Here is a 17,271-nt window from a genome sequence, read left to right on the forward strand (position 1 = left end):
ATTGCAAAATCTGACTCTGCTTCAGCCTAGGATGACATCTGGGACAACTCCACTTCCAGTTGTGACAACATTCTGAGTCACGGCAAGCTGATCCATCCATCCATCTGTGATGCCGCTTTATCCCGTTCTGGGCTGTGGGGCGTTGGAACCGATCCCAGCTAACTATGGGCGAGGACAGGAAACACCCCGGACACATCAGTCCATCTCAGAGCAAACATAAGATAGACAATCACACATACTCACATTCACTCACTGGAAACACTGGTTGCTCATCCAAACTGCAACTGCTGTTGTTTCATTGTAAACCTCTTACATTCCATCAAATCAGTTTTTAGTGATGTGATACACTAAGAAAAAACACTATTTGAGAACACATACTTAAAACTCTGCATATTTTATTACATTAAACACTTTTAACATACACACACACATATATACAGCAATTAAGTGATCAAACATGAGCTCTAATAATAACTGTAAAAATATAAAAGTAATTTGCTGGACTTCAGAAGTCGTTGTCGCTTTCCTCCAGCAGGGGGGGTCTCATTCCCCCTCGAGAGGAACGATTCCTTCTGGACACTGGACCCACCAAACTGTCATCCTCCAAATCTTTGCTCTGCTCGTCGCCTTCCTCGTCTTCCTCATCATCCTCGTCCACATCTATCTCACTGTCTTCAGACTAAAGCAGCAGCCGAAGAGAGCGGGGACACATAAGCACAACAATTACAATAAAGTAGCATGTTTTTCTTGAGAGAGAAACAACATAGAAACATAGGGAATTTTATTCTTTCACTTGTAAGTAAATACAAAATCTAAAGCTAAAACTTGCAAACTATTTAATGACAGAATTTATTCACTAAATACTGTAAATAACTTCTTTCTGCGATGAAAACATATCCAGAAGGACAAATAGAAGTTGCTGATTTTAAAGGAAAAATCCACTCAAAACTCCAAAAGAAGTACATTTTGAGATGCGTCAGTGTAAATTAACACAATAAAGCAATAATTCTGTCCACGCTAAGGACACAATTTCGGTCGCATCAGAAAAATTTATCTTTTATCATACTTGGGTACTTTTTAAACTCGCTGTGCATCCACAAAACATACAATATGCTAATGCTTGTGACCAAGACCTATAAGCTTTTGTCAAGGAAAAAAAAAAAAACCATAGTGGCAATTGTTAGCTGAGGTTTGACTCCGTGGATGTTTCCTTTAAATACACGAGGAGAAGGAACAGAGAGTAGACTACATTCTGGTCCTACACAAACCTTTTTGGCAGGACGGCCTGACTTTCTGGAAGCGGCTAACAAAGCCTTACGAAATGCAGGTAAAGCAAAAGAGTCACGTTGGGAAAAACAAAGGGTGAGAAACTGAAGAGACGTGGCATACAGTGAGCAGCTGAGAGAGAAGTCATACGAAGAGACGGGACAGAAGGAGAAGAAGTGAAGTTGAGGGAATGTGGCTTCACTGACCTCATCGGTGTCGCCGCCCTGCATGGTGCCGATGAAGTGTGCTCCTCTACCTGTGATCAAACAACAACAAAAAAGTATTGCTGAAACATTTTCGACAAATAGCTTCAGGTTCTGAGTTTTCTTTAGTTCAAGCAGCAACATAAACTAGATCTCCCTTCTTTGTTTCCATCAGACCTCATATATGGACGTCTCTGGTCCATATATGAACCAGAGAGGAGTGGTCAGAGGCTTCCACTTTGGTTCAGACTTAAATCTGCCAACACAAACTCCAGATCACCACCATACATATGGCTGACGAGACAATAGATCACTCCAACCCTACAGTAGCAGAGGCTCACACTGACAGCTATTGACTTATTACTTATAGGCTTATTCAAATTTTATGTTTGATATTTTTACATTCAAAATTTTGTACTATTTTGATAATTGTATATTTTATATTATCCCAAATAGATGAAAGAGACACCAGATGAAAGTACCCGCTATAAGCACGAGGATAACAAGCGGTCCTTCACATGCGTACCTGCCATGATGCCGTTGCGTGTTGGCCGAGGCTTCGAGGGCCGCCAGTCCTCCATGTCACTATCGGAACCATCGTCTTCAAGAACTTCCATGTCGGAGTCTTCATCTTTCACTGCAGAAAACGTGCCTCATTAACCCAAAAAGGAAATCGTGAAAACCGTTTTGAGATGCGACGATCCGATTTGCATTTTTGGTCTCACAGGAGCTTTTCATCAGTTCCCGCTCCTCCTCCCTCAACTTCTGTTGCATCATCCTCATGGTGTTTTCAGCTTCCTGCGGGAGAAAGCCTTTCAACAAAATGCTGTTGCATCCATGTTTATACACAGAGAATCTATCACAAGAAGCAGCTTATCAAAAACAAGTGATGATCACTTATCTAAATCTACACCGATCCACATTTGGCCGCTCTGTCGCCAGACAACTGCGCTTTAAAACGCTGCGCGCTGACCGCGGCATCAAAACAATGAAAAGCTGCTCCTCTGCGCCGTCAGCAGGCGATTCAGACCGTGAACTTCACAAGAGATCTGAGGTCTGCCGTGTTGCTCTGCGCTGTTTTGAGCTTCAAGTGCGTCCAAACAGGAAAGGTTGGCTGCAAACTGTGGAACGGATTTCCAGACTCATTACGACGCGCCGCCGTTCAGGATATCCAGTCCACATTTTGCAGCCAGCGAGCAGAGTAGCGCAGCTGGCAGTAAAGCGCAGAAGAGGCTGATGGATCGGAAATCTCCGCAGAATTACGTCGGTATCGGAACCCGATAACCAATACTGGATCGGACCGGCCCCATCCCTAATACACACCTCAAACCTCTCTTGTTCCAGTCTGTGATATTCATCCAGTTGAGACTCGAGGAAGGTGAGGTTCCTGAATTTTTCCACATATATTTCATAGTGCTTCTGCAAGTCTTCTTCAATCTTCTCATATTCATCCATGAACGCTGGCCTTTGAGTGAGAAACAGAAAAGGGACACAGTGAGAGGGGCACGTATGCCAATATAAGGCCTCCGAGTGGAAATGGAAGTTGCCAAAATCTTAGAAAGACATGTAAAATTACTCCAATCAGTATGTGCAGCTCCTGTGTTTCACTTGAGGCTTTGTTTTAATAGTCCTGTGGCACATTCTGCTACTGACCTCACACTCTGCAGAGTCTGCAATCTCTTCTGATTCCTCTCCAGTTCCTGTTTTTTCTTCTCTATCTTGGCATCCAGACTGGACATATCAGAAACCACATTATTCAGCATCGCCTTTGTTTTTTCCGTGTTTTCCTTGAACAGAAAAGCACAGCATATGAATCAGTGTGACGGTATTTTTCCATTTACAAACCGGTCCTGTGTGAATTCTGGAAAATGGCGAGCGCAAACGTAAACCCGCTGGAGTGAATACTAACCAGAACCTCCTTGATGGAAGCTCTCAGGGCCTTTTCAGCCTCGTTGATCTCCAGAGGCCTGGCGATGGCTGCCGTTCTAATCTCCTGAGAATGACGGAGAAACACACGTCTTTGTCATTGATGTAATTTGAAAGACACTGCAACTCAACGCCGCCACAATAAGTTTTGCCTCTGTGTTTCTGAAAATCATAAAAGTGTCTAATTTCCACATCTCACCCTGAGCTCCACCTCTTCTCCCAGTAAATCGTAAAGCGATGCCCCTTTTGACGTGACCTCAGACGCCAGCTGCCGAGCTGCTTTCAGCTCTGCAATCTGAAGGGAAGACAACGTGAGACTTAACCGGGAACGTGTTGTGTTCACACCGAGAGAAAGAGTTTACGCAAATGACATAAACAACATGAAGAATTTAGTCGCATTCCCTTACGGGATGTTAGGTCACACATCCTATGCAGAGCCCTCAAAACACAACCAGAACATGATGTACTGCCTTGCCAGAAGCTGTATCAGTGCAACACTGTCCTTGTCTGCTACTTTTGTGTGATTCAAGCTTAGAAGTGAATGAGGTGTCGAAACATGCAACTTTAAAATAGTATATCAATGGTGCCTCACCCGTGAGCCAAGGTCAAATTTGAACTTGCTGCTGTCCTCCTCAACTTTGTCTCCTGAATCCATCTGCTTGCTTTTCATTGCATTATAAAGCACAGACGTGGTTTTCAGCATTTCCTTCACAGCATAGCCGTCAGCCTGATAGAGGCGCTTGGGGTTCAGCTTGATGTGAGCCTTTGTTGCCTGCAAGACAATTGTAACGCTGAGGCAGGGACTAACGGAAAGTGAGATTGAAAAACACAATTTCTCTCAATGTAAGACGAGTTTTCACCATGAACTGGACCACAGCCTTAATGAAAAACACTCTGTCTGACTCAGTGTCCACGTCGGTAGGAATATCCATGTGAGGCTCATATCTACACGGGGAAAGCGTGAAATCGAGAAAATATATTACAAACGGCTAATTCTACCACTGTATTGTTTACTTTAAGCATCTCTAAGATGTTGGTTAACTGAGCACAAATATAGATGTGATACAGAGAAGACCACGGATAGAAGTTTGAGGGTAATATTAGTTGGCATTCTGTGATTTGAAGAGAAAAATCTTGAAAAAGTCATAACAAATCATTTGTAAATTCAAACATACCTTTTGACAAGCCATATCAGGATTTCTGCCACTAAGGAAAAGTTAGGCTTTTTGAAATTCTCCATTGATATCAACCGAGGATATCCCAAAGCTCTCATCATTTCTGTGAAACCTGGAATTAAAACATGTGACAATTAACTCCAGTCTAGAGATACGTTACAGCCATTAGGGCCACAGGAGGCAAGCATCACTTACTTCTTAAGTCTCTGAAAGACATGATCTCTTTTTGGACTACAGGAAAAGGATCACTGGTTTCAGCCTGGAAGGAAGACTAGATAAGTTTAGAGAAAACTCTGCACATTAATGCATTACACAGCTTCAAACATACTGTGCACGGACAACCAATAATTTTTCATATGATGATTGTAAAATCCCCAAAATCCAGCCCAAAAGCAGCATTCCAGCTCATTTAGATGTCACCGCTGAGTAACGAAGCGTAATATTTACCCAGAGGATGCGCGAAGCCCGGTGTTTCGGATTAAATGGTTTCCCTGTTAACTAGTGACCGACTTCCTACTGCTTGTAACAGAAAATGCAAAAATAAAACAAAAAATCCAACAGAAGTCCGTAGCTGAGCTGGTGAACACCATGTAACTGCATTTCCAATAAATTTTCGAAATGTCGTACCTTTTGTCGGTCTCATTTCAACACCTGCTTTTACTGACAGGGACGACGGACGCGCAAGGAAACCGGACACCGTTTAACAGGTAAACCAGTTGATCCGAAACACCGGGCGCAGCTTGTCGCTAGGTGGACTCTAGCAAAACTTTGGCCAGTGGCTCACGGTGCGCTAACCTGCTGAAACACTTCTGGCGAGCTGTCGTCAAATGTTTCTACGTTGTTTACACGCAGTTTTGTTTACCTGCAGCGTCTGTATTAGTTTCAGTGTGGTCGTCGCTTGTCTGCTGCTGCTACTGCTGCTAGCCTCTTCTCTGCCACGAGCAGTCTCTATGGCAACTAATTCTTCTCTCTACGGAAGCCCGACCAGGTCAAAAGGCGCTTAAAGAAAAATGAATGCAGGGTTTACACGAGGCACGGTGTTTACGAATATAATATCGTTTTCCCGTCATGCGTGGCGCATGCCTAACATTCTTTATGAGGCGTACTACATCTGAATAAGGTTCTTAAATGGTCGTGTCGATTGCCTGACATACTTGATATTTTTGGAGAATGTTTTTGACTGCCAAACAATCTTCCACGAATACCAAGATTCGCCTGGATTCCTGAAGTTTGCAACTGATTAGCTGTGATGCGTGATAGAGCATGACAGCATTCATAATGTGTTATTATTTTTATTTTTATTTTTTTTATTAATTGTAATGCGTGATAAGAGGTTGAAATTGTCCTTGAAGGCGTGGGACACCTCTGCCCCAAATCATATCATTTAAGTCCAAATCGTTATCCATGGTCATGAATTGATTCCTGACTTATCGTCGTTATGTGTAAACACAGCAGAAAAAGTATTAAGAATTCTATAGTCATATCAGGGTTCACACTAAACAGTCCATTTTAGTCCAAATTCTTGGAACTTCTAATTGTCTTTAGTCAATCATAGTTAAAAAAAAAAAAAAAAAGAAGAAAAATCTGTATTTGAAAACTGTCATTGGGAGTGTCATAAAACATTTTAGTTCAGGACTCATATACAGTCAAATAATCTTGAGTGGGCCCTACATGTAAAATAATGCCGTAATCATCTTTATATTTAAGCGTATACAGTATACATGATGAAAATGTTCATGTTTTCACAAAACCAAACATTTATTACTGAAAATGACTACAATCTCAACCTAAAGTCAGTTTTCATGAAGTTTGGTGCAAAATACAGTGAAATATATTAGAAATAAGTAATATTAAAAAAAAAGATATAAATTCCTTATAATGCTGTTGGGTGTTTTGACAAACTCAACCTGACAGCATGGTTTGCATTTGAGGCGAATTAGTCTGCTAGCATTGAGGTAGCTATCTTTTGTGGCAGCATCGTTGATATCTCAGCTCGGGTCTCAGTGTTGTGTTGACTCTTCTTGAGAAATGTGTTTAAAAAAAATAAATTTTCTTTGAAATTCTTACAATTTGCTTGGTGGTTTGTGGGTCAGATTCCAGCCATTCTTGTGTCAGGAATGTTGCGTCAGGAAAGGAAGGTGGCAATTTATACATTCTAACTGTTTTAACCATGGTGGCTCTTTTCTAAGCAGTTTTGGGAATTTACAACCCCCATATTTTATAGATTTTATTAGAAGCCCTATTTTTAGGGAGACACTAGGGAAGGGCCCAAGAGCCAGAGTGGCTCCAGAGCTGCAGGCCCCTTTGTGTCGGCTGTGTGTTAATGGAATAAAGAGTAAGAATTGATTGCTGTACTTCCACTAGAGGATAAGTTATGATTTATACATCTAGTGGAACGCTTCAGCCGAGTTTAAATCCAAACCGGAGGGAGAGCAGGAGGAGGCCACGTTTCCCTTCAGCCGTGCTGTTCTTCGAGCGGCCGCAGGGAGGCGCCACCTCTCAGGCTGCGCCACCGGTCTTGAACATCCAGGGCCGGGGCTGCACTGTTGACGCAGAGCGCCATGGAGCAAAGTGGCGAGCCCCCTCACAACAATAACAACCCGGCTGGCAATGAGCCGCTCGCCTGCGGCCTCCTCAGCAAGCGCCTGAAAGAGCTGGAGAATGCCGCCCTGCAGACCGATTTAATCTCGCGAATGGAGACGGAATCCGGGGCGGACGCCGCCGGCTGCACGGAGCGGCAGTCCGGGGAAGAGGAGCAGTCGAACGGCTTGTCCTTGAACCAGCAGTCGGCCGCCCCGCAGCCCGGCGCGGAGCCGGCGGAGGAGGAGGAAGTGGAGCCGGGGACGAATCGGGCGAAGGAGCACGTCGAGGAGGAGAGGACGCTGACGGACCATTTAAACAAACGGCTGCTCTCGTCGTTTCTGGAAAAGCTGAACGAGCGAGACCTGGCGCTCGCCGGCGTCCAGCGGCTGGACTGTGCGGTGGCCGACGAGGACTCGAACCGGGCCGCGGACGAGTGGTGAAGCGCCGGCGGGACGCCGTGGAGGGAGGCGGAGAGGGGGCTCCGGGGGAAGAACACACACAAGAGACGACTCCTCTTCCTCAGACTGACCTGCAGTTTGGCTTTACACCCTCATCTTCAGAGACTCGAGAGTGTCCGGAAATGTTGTGCTTACTTTTCTATCTGTTGAGCGGCGGAACCATGTAAGATAAGGCAATAAAGGACCCGTGCGATAAAGACGTGCCTTTGGAAATGTTTGTTACAACGTGGCAGCCATGATGGGTCCAGCCATGTGTCTTCATTCTTGTTTGTCGTGAAGTACCAAGTTGTGATTTATTCCGTGTAAATACACTTTCCCCATCCGCCAAAATTAACTCAAAGTAAGAGTACCCAGTCAACTTCTTTAGTACCCATTCTTAAAGTTACTCAGGTATTCAGTAACAATGTACAGATACATCTTCACAGACCCAAAACATGTAATTTTATTATGGATTAGCCGGTTTAATTATTAGCAACACAACAGGAAATAATATAACATGGCTGGCATTTATCAGCTAAAGTAGAATTGAGCAGCCTTTTCTTTCATAAATATCTTACATTATGTTTAAAACATGGATATAAGGACAAGTTATCAACCAGGCTGCATGGTGGGGCACTGGTTAGAGCTCTCAATGAGAACGTCAAGGACTAAAATACCAACCGGGTCTTTCTGTGTGACGTTTGCATGTTCTCCCCTTGTGTGTGTGCTTGGGTTTCATTGGATGCTTTCCTTCTACATTATAAATGGTGAATGGATCTCCCGTATATAGCGCTTTCCCACTGTTTCAAAAGCCTCAACATGACTTGCATTGTTCATCACATCCAGATACCAATAACCAGCTGTCCATCCATTGGGAGCAGTTTGTGTTTCACAGGTTCAAAACTACTGAAGATATTGAATCCTTCACTTTTCCTTTCCATGCCTTCAGCTAAATTCTTATAGAAGATAAAGCCTAGCGTTAAAGCTTATTCTGTTTACTTGCATTAGATGTAACGAACACACGTGATCCGTGATGTGCTGTATTTGGAATGAATGTGCAATAAGTTCGACCAATTTCGACTTGCTTTGCCGAGTTTTCTGTTGCAGGCATTACAGTAAATTGATATCTGTAACCCAAAGGTAATTCCATTTTATATGTAAAATAGTGGACACGGTGGAGAATGGGGAAGCTCGCATAGAATTCCTGGTAATACATACTCCGAGACAGACTATGTTTATTCATCGTCTGTCATATACCTGTTGATGCTTTTTGAAGTGCAGGTGTGTAATTGTACAGATATGGAACATACCAGAATGAATATACTGGTGAAAAAAAATGCTTTCATCATTTCTGAAGATAGTACATTATATTATAGATACTTGGCACAGTGATAGAAGCCTAACTGTGTCTGTAAATGTTCGTCTCTCCTAAAGAAGAAGCTGAAGTGTTGTACTGAAGAAAAAAGACAAAACAAACAAAAAAATACAATCGTTGTACAAAAGAGTAAATGCTGATCGGGCTACTTGGGATATCTCTTGAAATCAACATTTTATCTGAGTAGTGATATAGTCTTCCCATCGTCTGTTAGTTCTTCTTCATTCCCGTCATCTCTTGGAAGGCTCTTCAGAGGGACACGCTGTCGTTTATCTGCCACTTTCCCTTCCTGCAGAATGGACAGAAATCTCAGGTCAGAACAAAATTAAAAAATTTAAAAAAAACTCGCAGGGAAAATTAAGACGACTGCAATGTATCCATATGATACATTTGAAAACACAACATCCAATTACAAAAACAAAAACCCCGACACGTCCTAATCCAATATCTGTCATTTTGGAGATTTGTATAGGCCAGTATTTTGCAGTCATTCGCTGCATTAATTCTCGTTGCAGTAAAAAAAGTTATTGCTGTTGGTTCTCACAGGTGATTGCAGTGAACTGAGCCCAATGCAGGTAAACACTCTGGGAAAAGTACCCGTCTGAAAACAAACACAGAAAGTGTAGATATGTCACTCAAGAAATTATTTGTAATTGTGCAAACGAAAGAGATCAAAAGAGAGTAGATAATAGTACTCACGCTACGCTCTGGTGGGTCAACCTCTTTCAGTGCGATGAGATCCCACCACAACAAACCGTTTTTAATATTGGCCCTCTTTGTTGGTCCTGTGTTAATGAAACAATAACAGAATGTGCTCAATGAAAAGTATAACATCAGTGAAAATGCAACACAAGACCTTTTCCGTAAATTGATTTTTTTCCTTCTTTTCAGACACGATCAGTTCCACATTTCCTCCAAATTGTAGCCCAGTGCAAGAAGTGATTGCCATTTGTCTCCTTAAGGTTTCTGTCAGCTGTCGGTGACAAAATGGGGACGTTTGTTTTCAAATTAAGAAATGTATGCTGGTGATATATTCATATAGTTTTCATATTTGTATTTGAGTGGTTCAGGAGGAATAATAATCACGACACTGAGCCTTCTTATTGTGGTACTGGTGGAAAAATCAAAATATCAATGGTGTTACCAGGAGTCTTCCTTCACTTGGGCACTTTATAATAATATAAAATGAATGTTTTAGGTAAATTATAATATCGCAGCATAGCTAATCTCTTTTTACCTGTTATGTAGCTCACAATCAATCCAACTATGACAACAGAGCTGGTTGCCATCGCACCGAAGTAGAGGTAGGACATAGAGTAGAAGTTATGCAATCCCCTTGGCAAAGAAAAAAGAAAGTTAAAACATTGCACATAGTGATGATGAAAGTGAGGTCTTCTTTTCTTTTTTTTTTTTTATGGAGCTCTTTTAGTATAACAAAGTTGAGTTGCTCAACCAAACAGCTAAATTCATCCAAATCAAATCTAAAACGCATTTTTGTTCATCCTACTTTTATGCCCTTATTCATCTCACTTGTCAGGGTGAAGTTTGGTGGAGATGGAGTGCAGGTCCTGGCTCGGCCCGCTGTCCCAGGAGGTGTTTGTGGCTCCACAGTCCTCTGTGAAGCTGGGGAGGACGCCCATGGTTTTCTCACTGGGAGGATAAAGTGTGGAACCCACAGCAAGCCACATAGAAACACAGAAGCCCACGAAAAGGCCTGAGAACGCCCCCTGGAAGACAGTAACAGATCAATGGAACAGTGATGAGTATATATGACTACTGAGCAACTGTATCTTTAATTGGTAACAAGCACCTGTAGTTAGTTTTTTAAATAACAAAATTAATTTGGCGACAGTTCCAATATGAAAGTCAGCAAAGTCTTTGATACAAACTTTGCAGACGAAATGCAAATGTGACATTGACCTTCTCACAATATTTTTTGGCATTTGGTCGTAAGTGTTTAACAATGCACGTGTGAGGTACATGAATTACATGCAATATACTCACAAACACATCAAACATATTTCTGACGTTCATTTTGAATTATGGCGCAGTGTCAAATCTCTAAAAAGTTACTTGACTTCACAATGTAAACTCCAAAAATTAAAGATCTTTATGGAGCAACAGTGTGACAACAGTGTCATTATAGGTTTTTATCAGGATAAAATATAAATGAACTGAGTAGCTAATTTGTGTCCATTATTATTGGGGGTTATTTGCTCAGGTAAAAGGCAACACATTTATTCCATTCATTTGGATATTCTGGTGATGGCCTGGTGCCCATTTCCAACATTTACATTGTGAATCAATTTGGATAATTAAGCCATTCGTCACTCACCAGTCTGTTTGTCATTGGGACAAACATTCCCAAAATAAATATGCCAAGTATTGGGCCGCTGACCACACCCATGACTGTGAACGATCCCTGAAGAGAGAGCACAAGTCCTACGCTGAAACATACAGCCAAATTACTACTTTGCTCAATATCAAAGTCATTTCAATTTAAATATAATCACAGCAATGGAAAGTTACAGAAGTACTCTTGCTCTGTATGAGAACTGTTATTACAACTTCCATATACTTCCATGAGCTACTTGTAGATAGAGTAGGTAAGTTATGTTTTTTGGGTTTGCACTTGCTTCTGTATTACAGACGTGGTTTTTACATGGCAGATCTGGAGTGACACAGTGTGCAAAACTGTACATGTTGTACCTGAAGAACTCCCCAGTCCAGGAAGGAGGCCAGAGCAGCAACTGTGATACAACCAACTCCATATAGAAATGCTATTAGGGGAAAAGGAAGAATGCAAAATATGAGCTGACCCTATAATCTTGGACAAACCCGGTTAAATGAACAGTAGCTGGTATGAAATTTAGCATTTGCAATCTTCCATAAAGAGAAGGTGGCCAAATCTGCCATGATTCATAAAAATCTTGTTTGAAAAGAAAAAGAAAATACAAAAACCAAAAAAGGGCTTTTCAGAAGTCAGATTAGTGGCCCCTGGGCCGTCAGCAAGAATCCACATACACAGTGATTTGGAAACCAGGACCAGTTTCTTCTGTGTCATGTGGTGTAGATGGGGCTTCAGCAGGTCCTCCATTGTCACTGCAGCCATGGCGTTGATACTTGTTGAAGCCGTGCTATCAAAAGAAATATAATTACAGTATTATTTATTTATTTTTGCTTCTTTTGTGAGTTTGCATGTTCTCCCCCATGTGGGCATGGGAACTATAGTTTCTCTTCCCAGTCTGAAAACACGCGAGGGTAACTGGTGACCCTAAACTGCCCCTCGGTGTGAATGTGAGTGTGTGTGTGGTTTTCTGTCTCTCTGTTTGCCCTGTGATGGACCGGTGACGTGTCCAGGATGTATCCTGCCCCTTGCACACTATTATAGAAGATCTGATGGGTGGAAGGTGTGACGACATCTCTGCTCTGAAATGCTGTTTCTACCTTGATTTGAACTAAAAGTACAGACTAAAATGTGTCACCTATAATTTCCTCATAAATAGATATAATATGAAATTGAATATCATTCATTTTAAAACACAATGCAAAAACATATAGAGTAATTTTCCTAGTTATACATACTGTATCTTGAGGCTTTATTTGATTAAAGGGTCTATATATTTATACATTTCACCAAATAAAAGTAGTTCTACAAAATTATTTGGACATAATCTGTTCCCAAAAAAAACCTTTATTTAAAATGGCTGCATCATAGAAAGTGGAGGGACTCCAGGAAGAAGAAATAGTGAACCACTTTAATAAAGTTGTTTTCTTTAATATCGTGCATGAAGTTAAAAAAATCCAACCTCCAAATAAAAATGCCATTAAAGAAAAACTGACAGGGTTGATTTGAAAAGTGACAGTTCAATTATTGAGGTACCGTAATTCCTTTATAAATACATCAAGACTGAAACTGTGAAGTTGAATACTCTTATTTATATTTCAGTACAGGTTCTATTTTTTTTTTTTAAACTTGAATTATGAAAACATAATTAAAGTAACTAAAATGGAAGTACCTCAGAGTACCACTGTATGCGCAGGCAAGGAAAAGACCTGGGAATCCTGGATGACTTCTGAATATGTCCAACACAAAATACGGCATGTACTTCACCAGATGAGCATGGAGGTAAAAATAAAAATGTGAAACGTTAGTGAGTAGACAGTTTGATACACAGAGAGCATTTAATCTTGTGAATCTGTCAAATATGTTTCGATTTTTAGTGTTTTGAAATAGAGCGACACTAACAAAACAGAGGTCCGATGAATTTATATCCAAATGAGTGTCTTACTCAAATATAAAATCACAAAAGATGGATTGAGTTAAAAAAGAATTATTAAAAAAAAGTCATTTGGGTCTAAATTTAGAATTCAACTGAACAGTGTACCAGTGAAATGAAATCAAAACCTTGATTTAGTGATGCGTGTTTCTCAATTACTAGGTAGACCCTGCATTACCAGATCAGGAGCCGTGATCTTTCCAGACTTCAGAGGATCGCAACTGATGTAATAAGCAAACATGACGATGCCACAGGCTGCTGCACTGCTCACAATGAGGCACAGACCAATTTGGTTCACAAACAGAGCCCTGAAATAAAAAAAAAAAAAACACACACACACACACACACACACACACACACACACACACACACACACACACACACACACACACACACACACACACACACACACACACACACACACGCGCGCGCACAAGCATCATCATCACCATCATCAATCACCTCGCGATGGAACAATACAAATATACAAATGATCTAACTGATAATGGGTTTCTAATTTCAACCTATTTGGTGAAAAGCTCATTTGAAATTGATAAAGAGCTTTCAGGTAATACGAAAAGATACTTACTGTCCATACATTTGTCAGATATTATTTAGTCAAAATCAAGACAGTGATGAATTAAAGTCATGGGGGATATTTCAGTCCTGCTCTTCACACAAACAAACAACAACAAAACAAAACAAAACAAAACTGACCAAAGTACTCATTCAGCCTAATTCATACTCCATTAAAAAACACACTGTGGACAGGTAGACCGAGGTACCAAGCCTTTATGTGTGCCGCTACACGCAGCAGCTTGATGTTAATGAGTGCATCAGTCATAATGAAGTCATGTTTATTGTCTCACTGGTGTGTGAGCCCTGAAACTCTTTACCGCGTGACCTGTAGCATGTAGCATGTAGCATGTAGCACGGCTCGGTGCTATTGGTTCTCCATAGCAGTGAAACTAATGAGTGGCTATGAGGCTTAATCTTCTGCTTCCTGTGTCACTGGTGATTAAGTTGCTGGTGTCAGAACATACTATACTTTGCAGTCTGTCTTACTTTTGTCATTCTCACACGTGCAGTATCGGACCCGATGCTGGTATCACTATTGGTGCATCACTACCCTTGTACATTGGAAGAGCCTCCCTGATACTGGACTGTCACTCAATCCTCCAACAAAAAATGATAGATTAACATGGCATTGACAGGAGCTGGCATATGAAGTATCTGAGACGCACAGGCAGCATGAAGTATGAGTTTTCTTTACTCTGTCTGCATGTTTGTAGTACTTCCTCAGCATTTTAGTTCCTGCTTCTTTTCATTGTTCTTGGTAAATAAATCTTCTTACAGGAACTGATAACATCCGAATGTTACAGTCACCAGTACTTATGTAATGGATGTGGTGGGTCGTTTGTCGATGACCTTCTCATCCTGTTACATGCAGCTGCAGTTTCCCTTTTGTCTTCCCCCCCCCAAAAAAAAAGTCATCAGAAAATGGGGTCACTTCACAGACACTACTCACATATTTGTCTTTTAAGCTCAACCCATTTGAATGCATGTTGACATTTTGAGATGTTTCATCTCCTCTCACCACTGGGCGTGTCTCTCTGTCCTGCAGGAGATGTATCGCTGGACTTGTGCTTGGTTCACCCCGTACATGGACAGCCAGACGAATGCACCCCCAACCGAGAGGCTCCAGAAAGTGTAGCGCTGCCGTGGGTCAACACTGAAACTATAGAATAAACAACTATTACCACGTGTCCCACTTCAAAATACAAGTTACATTGCAATCGAGATGTTGTCATGAAGACTACACACAATGGTGGCTTTTACAGGTTGATTTGTTCTTATGTGTCCAAAAGCCATCCAAAAAAGATAGATATTGAAATTGTTTTTTACTCATCAAAATTAATGCGTGATCCATTGTTGGCGATCTCCAGCACCCGTGCAGGACCACCAACCAGGACTGTGCCGTGGATGAAAATAGCCATAAAACCCGACAACATAACGACGATCTGGAAAACGTCAGTCCAAATCACAGCTTTCATGCCACCCTGCACACAGAGGGTGGACAAAACGCATTCACACCATAACAGATGAGGGCACATCACGGCACACCATAATACACAAGACTGAAAGTCACAGTGCAACTCCTACGCAATGAGATTTTGTCATTGATCTGTTGGATCAAGGAGCTTTTAGTGTCATTTAATGAGCTCATGTAGTTACTTACCAGTGTGGTGTACAAGGTGCAGATGATCCCAGTAGAAAACAAAGACACCCATAAATTGAGCCCAGTAGCTGTAAAAACACATTGAGGATTTCCTTTGATCACATTCTGTTCTCATATAGGAGATAGTTACATTTATTCTAAAAAGGCAAGCGAGCATTTACCAATATGTCCATAATTTATAAAATGTTGACCAACTTGGGCCTGTCAAAGTCTAATTGTGACATTGACCACAGAGCATCCTGGGAGTTGAAATCTAAACCAAAATGCTAATACAATGTATGGTTAATTGTGAAAATATTAGGTGGTGAACAAAATAAAAGACGAATTTAGAAATAGTTTAATGTTTGAAAACCATGCTGTTGGTTAAAAAATATGCTGCAATGTGGTTTTCTGAACAAAATGATACTTAATAACATTATTATTATCATTATTATTATTATTATTATTATTATTATAATTTCAGTGCATGTTTTCCATTTTCTGTGTAAATGGAGGGTCCTTGGTCCTTGGAGTACCTTGGTTGAGGATTAATGCTGGTGCGTAGATAACAATCCCTGTATAGAGCAGCTGTGGACAAAAGAAAATGTGTGAACACACGGCATTAAAATTTGTGCAATCTCGATTCACAGCTTATGGTCCCTGAAATTTGTATTTGATCTAATGACGAATTGTACTTTATTAATCCACTTAGAGAATTTTTTTTACCCTGCATTTACCAAGTCATATTTCTAGGGTACAGCCACATTACGATTCCCCAGAGAGCCGATGTCTTCCTCAGGGACCCACAGTGGTGACCCGTCTGCCTCTCTAACCTGTGAGCCACCACTGTAAAATAGTCTCTGCCATCCTTAAATTAGTTGAATACGTGGGGATGTGTTAATCCAGGCTGAATGAGCGAGAACAGAATGATGTCTGTCTTACCGTTGCAATGAGAAACTGGACACTTCCCAACAGCTGCATCCCTCGGCCAAATCTCATCTTCAGATACTGTGACAGGCAGAAGGCCAGAGTTTTGACACAGAGCATGTCAGCACACACCCCTCATCCATCTTCACCTCCAATATTTACAGTGTTTGATGATCCACAGGTGCATTTAAACGGTGTCTTAAGTGAATCCTGAGCATATTTCTACATTGTGATGGGCTAAATATAATCTTTTCCAATTGAATGTAATTTCTTCAATTCATTTTTGGTAATAAATTTATTCTGAAAGGTTTGATTCCTCCTTCTGCATATAGCTATGTTTCTACAGACTAGATGTATGATTCAGCCACAGATCTTAGTCCAAATTTCTAGTAAATGAATGAATGTATCTGAAATGTGCAGCAAGTATTTCTAAAATAAACGAGTTCTTATAAGAATATTCTACCACAGAACAACTGCAAATCTCAATATTTCTGTAGGTCAGGTTAAACACTGAATAAAGAAAAAACTCTTCCAGTAAAAACTACAGGAAAGCTATTTTATAAAGGGGATCAGTGGGCACAAGTTAGGATTTTTATCCTTCGCCACATTAGTTTATGAATTATTAAAATTTCTTTGATCTCGGTGTGGTAAAAATGGGCTTGAAGCAGATATTGGATTTGATTTCTTTTGCTATCTATCTATTATTGTAAAACGTATTACGTAACTTTACAAGCCTTACTTTGTATTGAGTATAACTCCTGCCATTTTTTTATTGCAATGACTGTATAAGTTTCTATGTAAAAGTGTAATTGATGATTTGATGGGATGAAATCAGAGAATACCATAAAAATACCACAACACAGCAAAATGTGGGAAATTCT

The 17,271-nt window shown here is 40.9% G+C and overlaps 2 protein-coding genes across 3 annotated transcripts in view; both read right to left on the reverse strand.

Moving 5' to 3' along the window:
* Positions 1-435: 435 nt before the first annotated feature.
* On the reverse strand, positions 436-5,507 carry cluap1 (clusterin associated protein 1). Of its 2 annotated transcripts, XM_080506890.1 has the most exons (14): positions 5,433-5,507; positions 4,766-4,829; positions 4,571-4,682; positions 4,256-4,340; positions 3,988-4,167; positions 3,595-3,690; positions 3,379-3,462; positions 3,123-3,256; positions 2,793-2,934; positions 2,195-2,267; positions 1,996-2,106; positions 1,473-1,522; positions 1,269-1,313; positions 436-679 (listed from the first exon to the last, which is right to left on the reverse strand). In XM_080506890.1, exons 2-14 carry the CDS (start codon positions 4,785-4,787, stop codon positions 506-508), a joined length of 1,308 nt encoding a protein of 435 aa, XP_080363016.1. In that variant the 5' UTR covers positions 4,788-4,829; positions 5,433-5,507; the 3' UTR covers positions 436-505. The 2 variants fall into 2 exon arrangements, with proteins under 2 accessions (XP_080363016.1, XP_080363017.1); XM_080506891.1 differs by lacking the exon at positions 1,269-1,313.
* A 3,633-nt stretch (positions 5,508-9,140) lies between these two features.
* Positions 9,141-17,271, reverse strand: part of slc5a5 (solute carrier family 5 member 5) — a gene marked incomplete at both ends in the record, with an annotated part of 8,649 nt that continues 518 nt past the window's right edge. Inside the window, 14 exons of the mRNA XM_080505693.1 lie at positions 9,141-9,254; positions 9,665-9,750; positions 10,203-10,300; positions 10,496-10,692; positions 11,301-11,387; positions 11,675-11,745; positions 11,990-12,102; positions 12,985-13,073; positions 13,424-13,553; positions 14,843-14,983; positions 15,151-15,305; positions 15,485-15,552; positions 16,000-16,051; positions 16,406-16,471. Coding sequence (XP_080361819.1) covers positions 9,141-9,254; positions 9,665-9,750; positions 10,203-10,300; positions 10,496-10,692; positions 11,301-11,387; positions 11,675-11,745; positions 11,990-12,102; positions 12,985-13,073; positions 13,424-13,553; positions 14,843-14,983; positions 15,151-15,305; positions 15,485-15,552; positions 16,000-16,051; positions 16,406-16,471 — 1,467 coding nt within the window. The remainder of the gene's footprint in view (positions 9,255-9,664; positions 9,751-10,202; positions 10,301-10,495; positions 10,693-11,300; positions 11,388-11,674; positions 11,746-11,989; positions 12,103-12,984; positions 13,074-13,423; positions 13,554-14,842; positions 14,984-15,150; positions 15,306-15,484; positions 15,553-15,999; positions 16,052-16,405; positions 16,472-17,271) is intronic.

The sequence above is a fragment of the Blennius ocellaris genome, assembly GCF_963422515.1.
Source record: "Blennius ocellaris genome assembly, chromosome: 12".
In the NCBI taxonomy this organism is placed as follows: Eukaryota; Metazoa; Chordata; class Actinopteri; order Blenniiformes; family Blenniidae; genus Blennius; species Blennius ocellaris.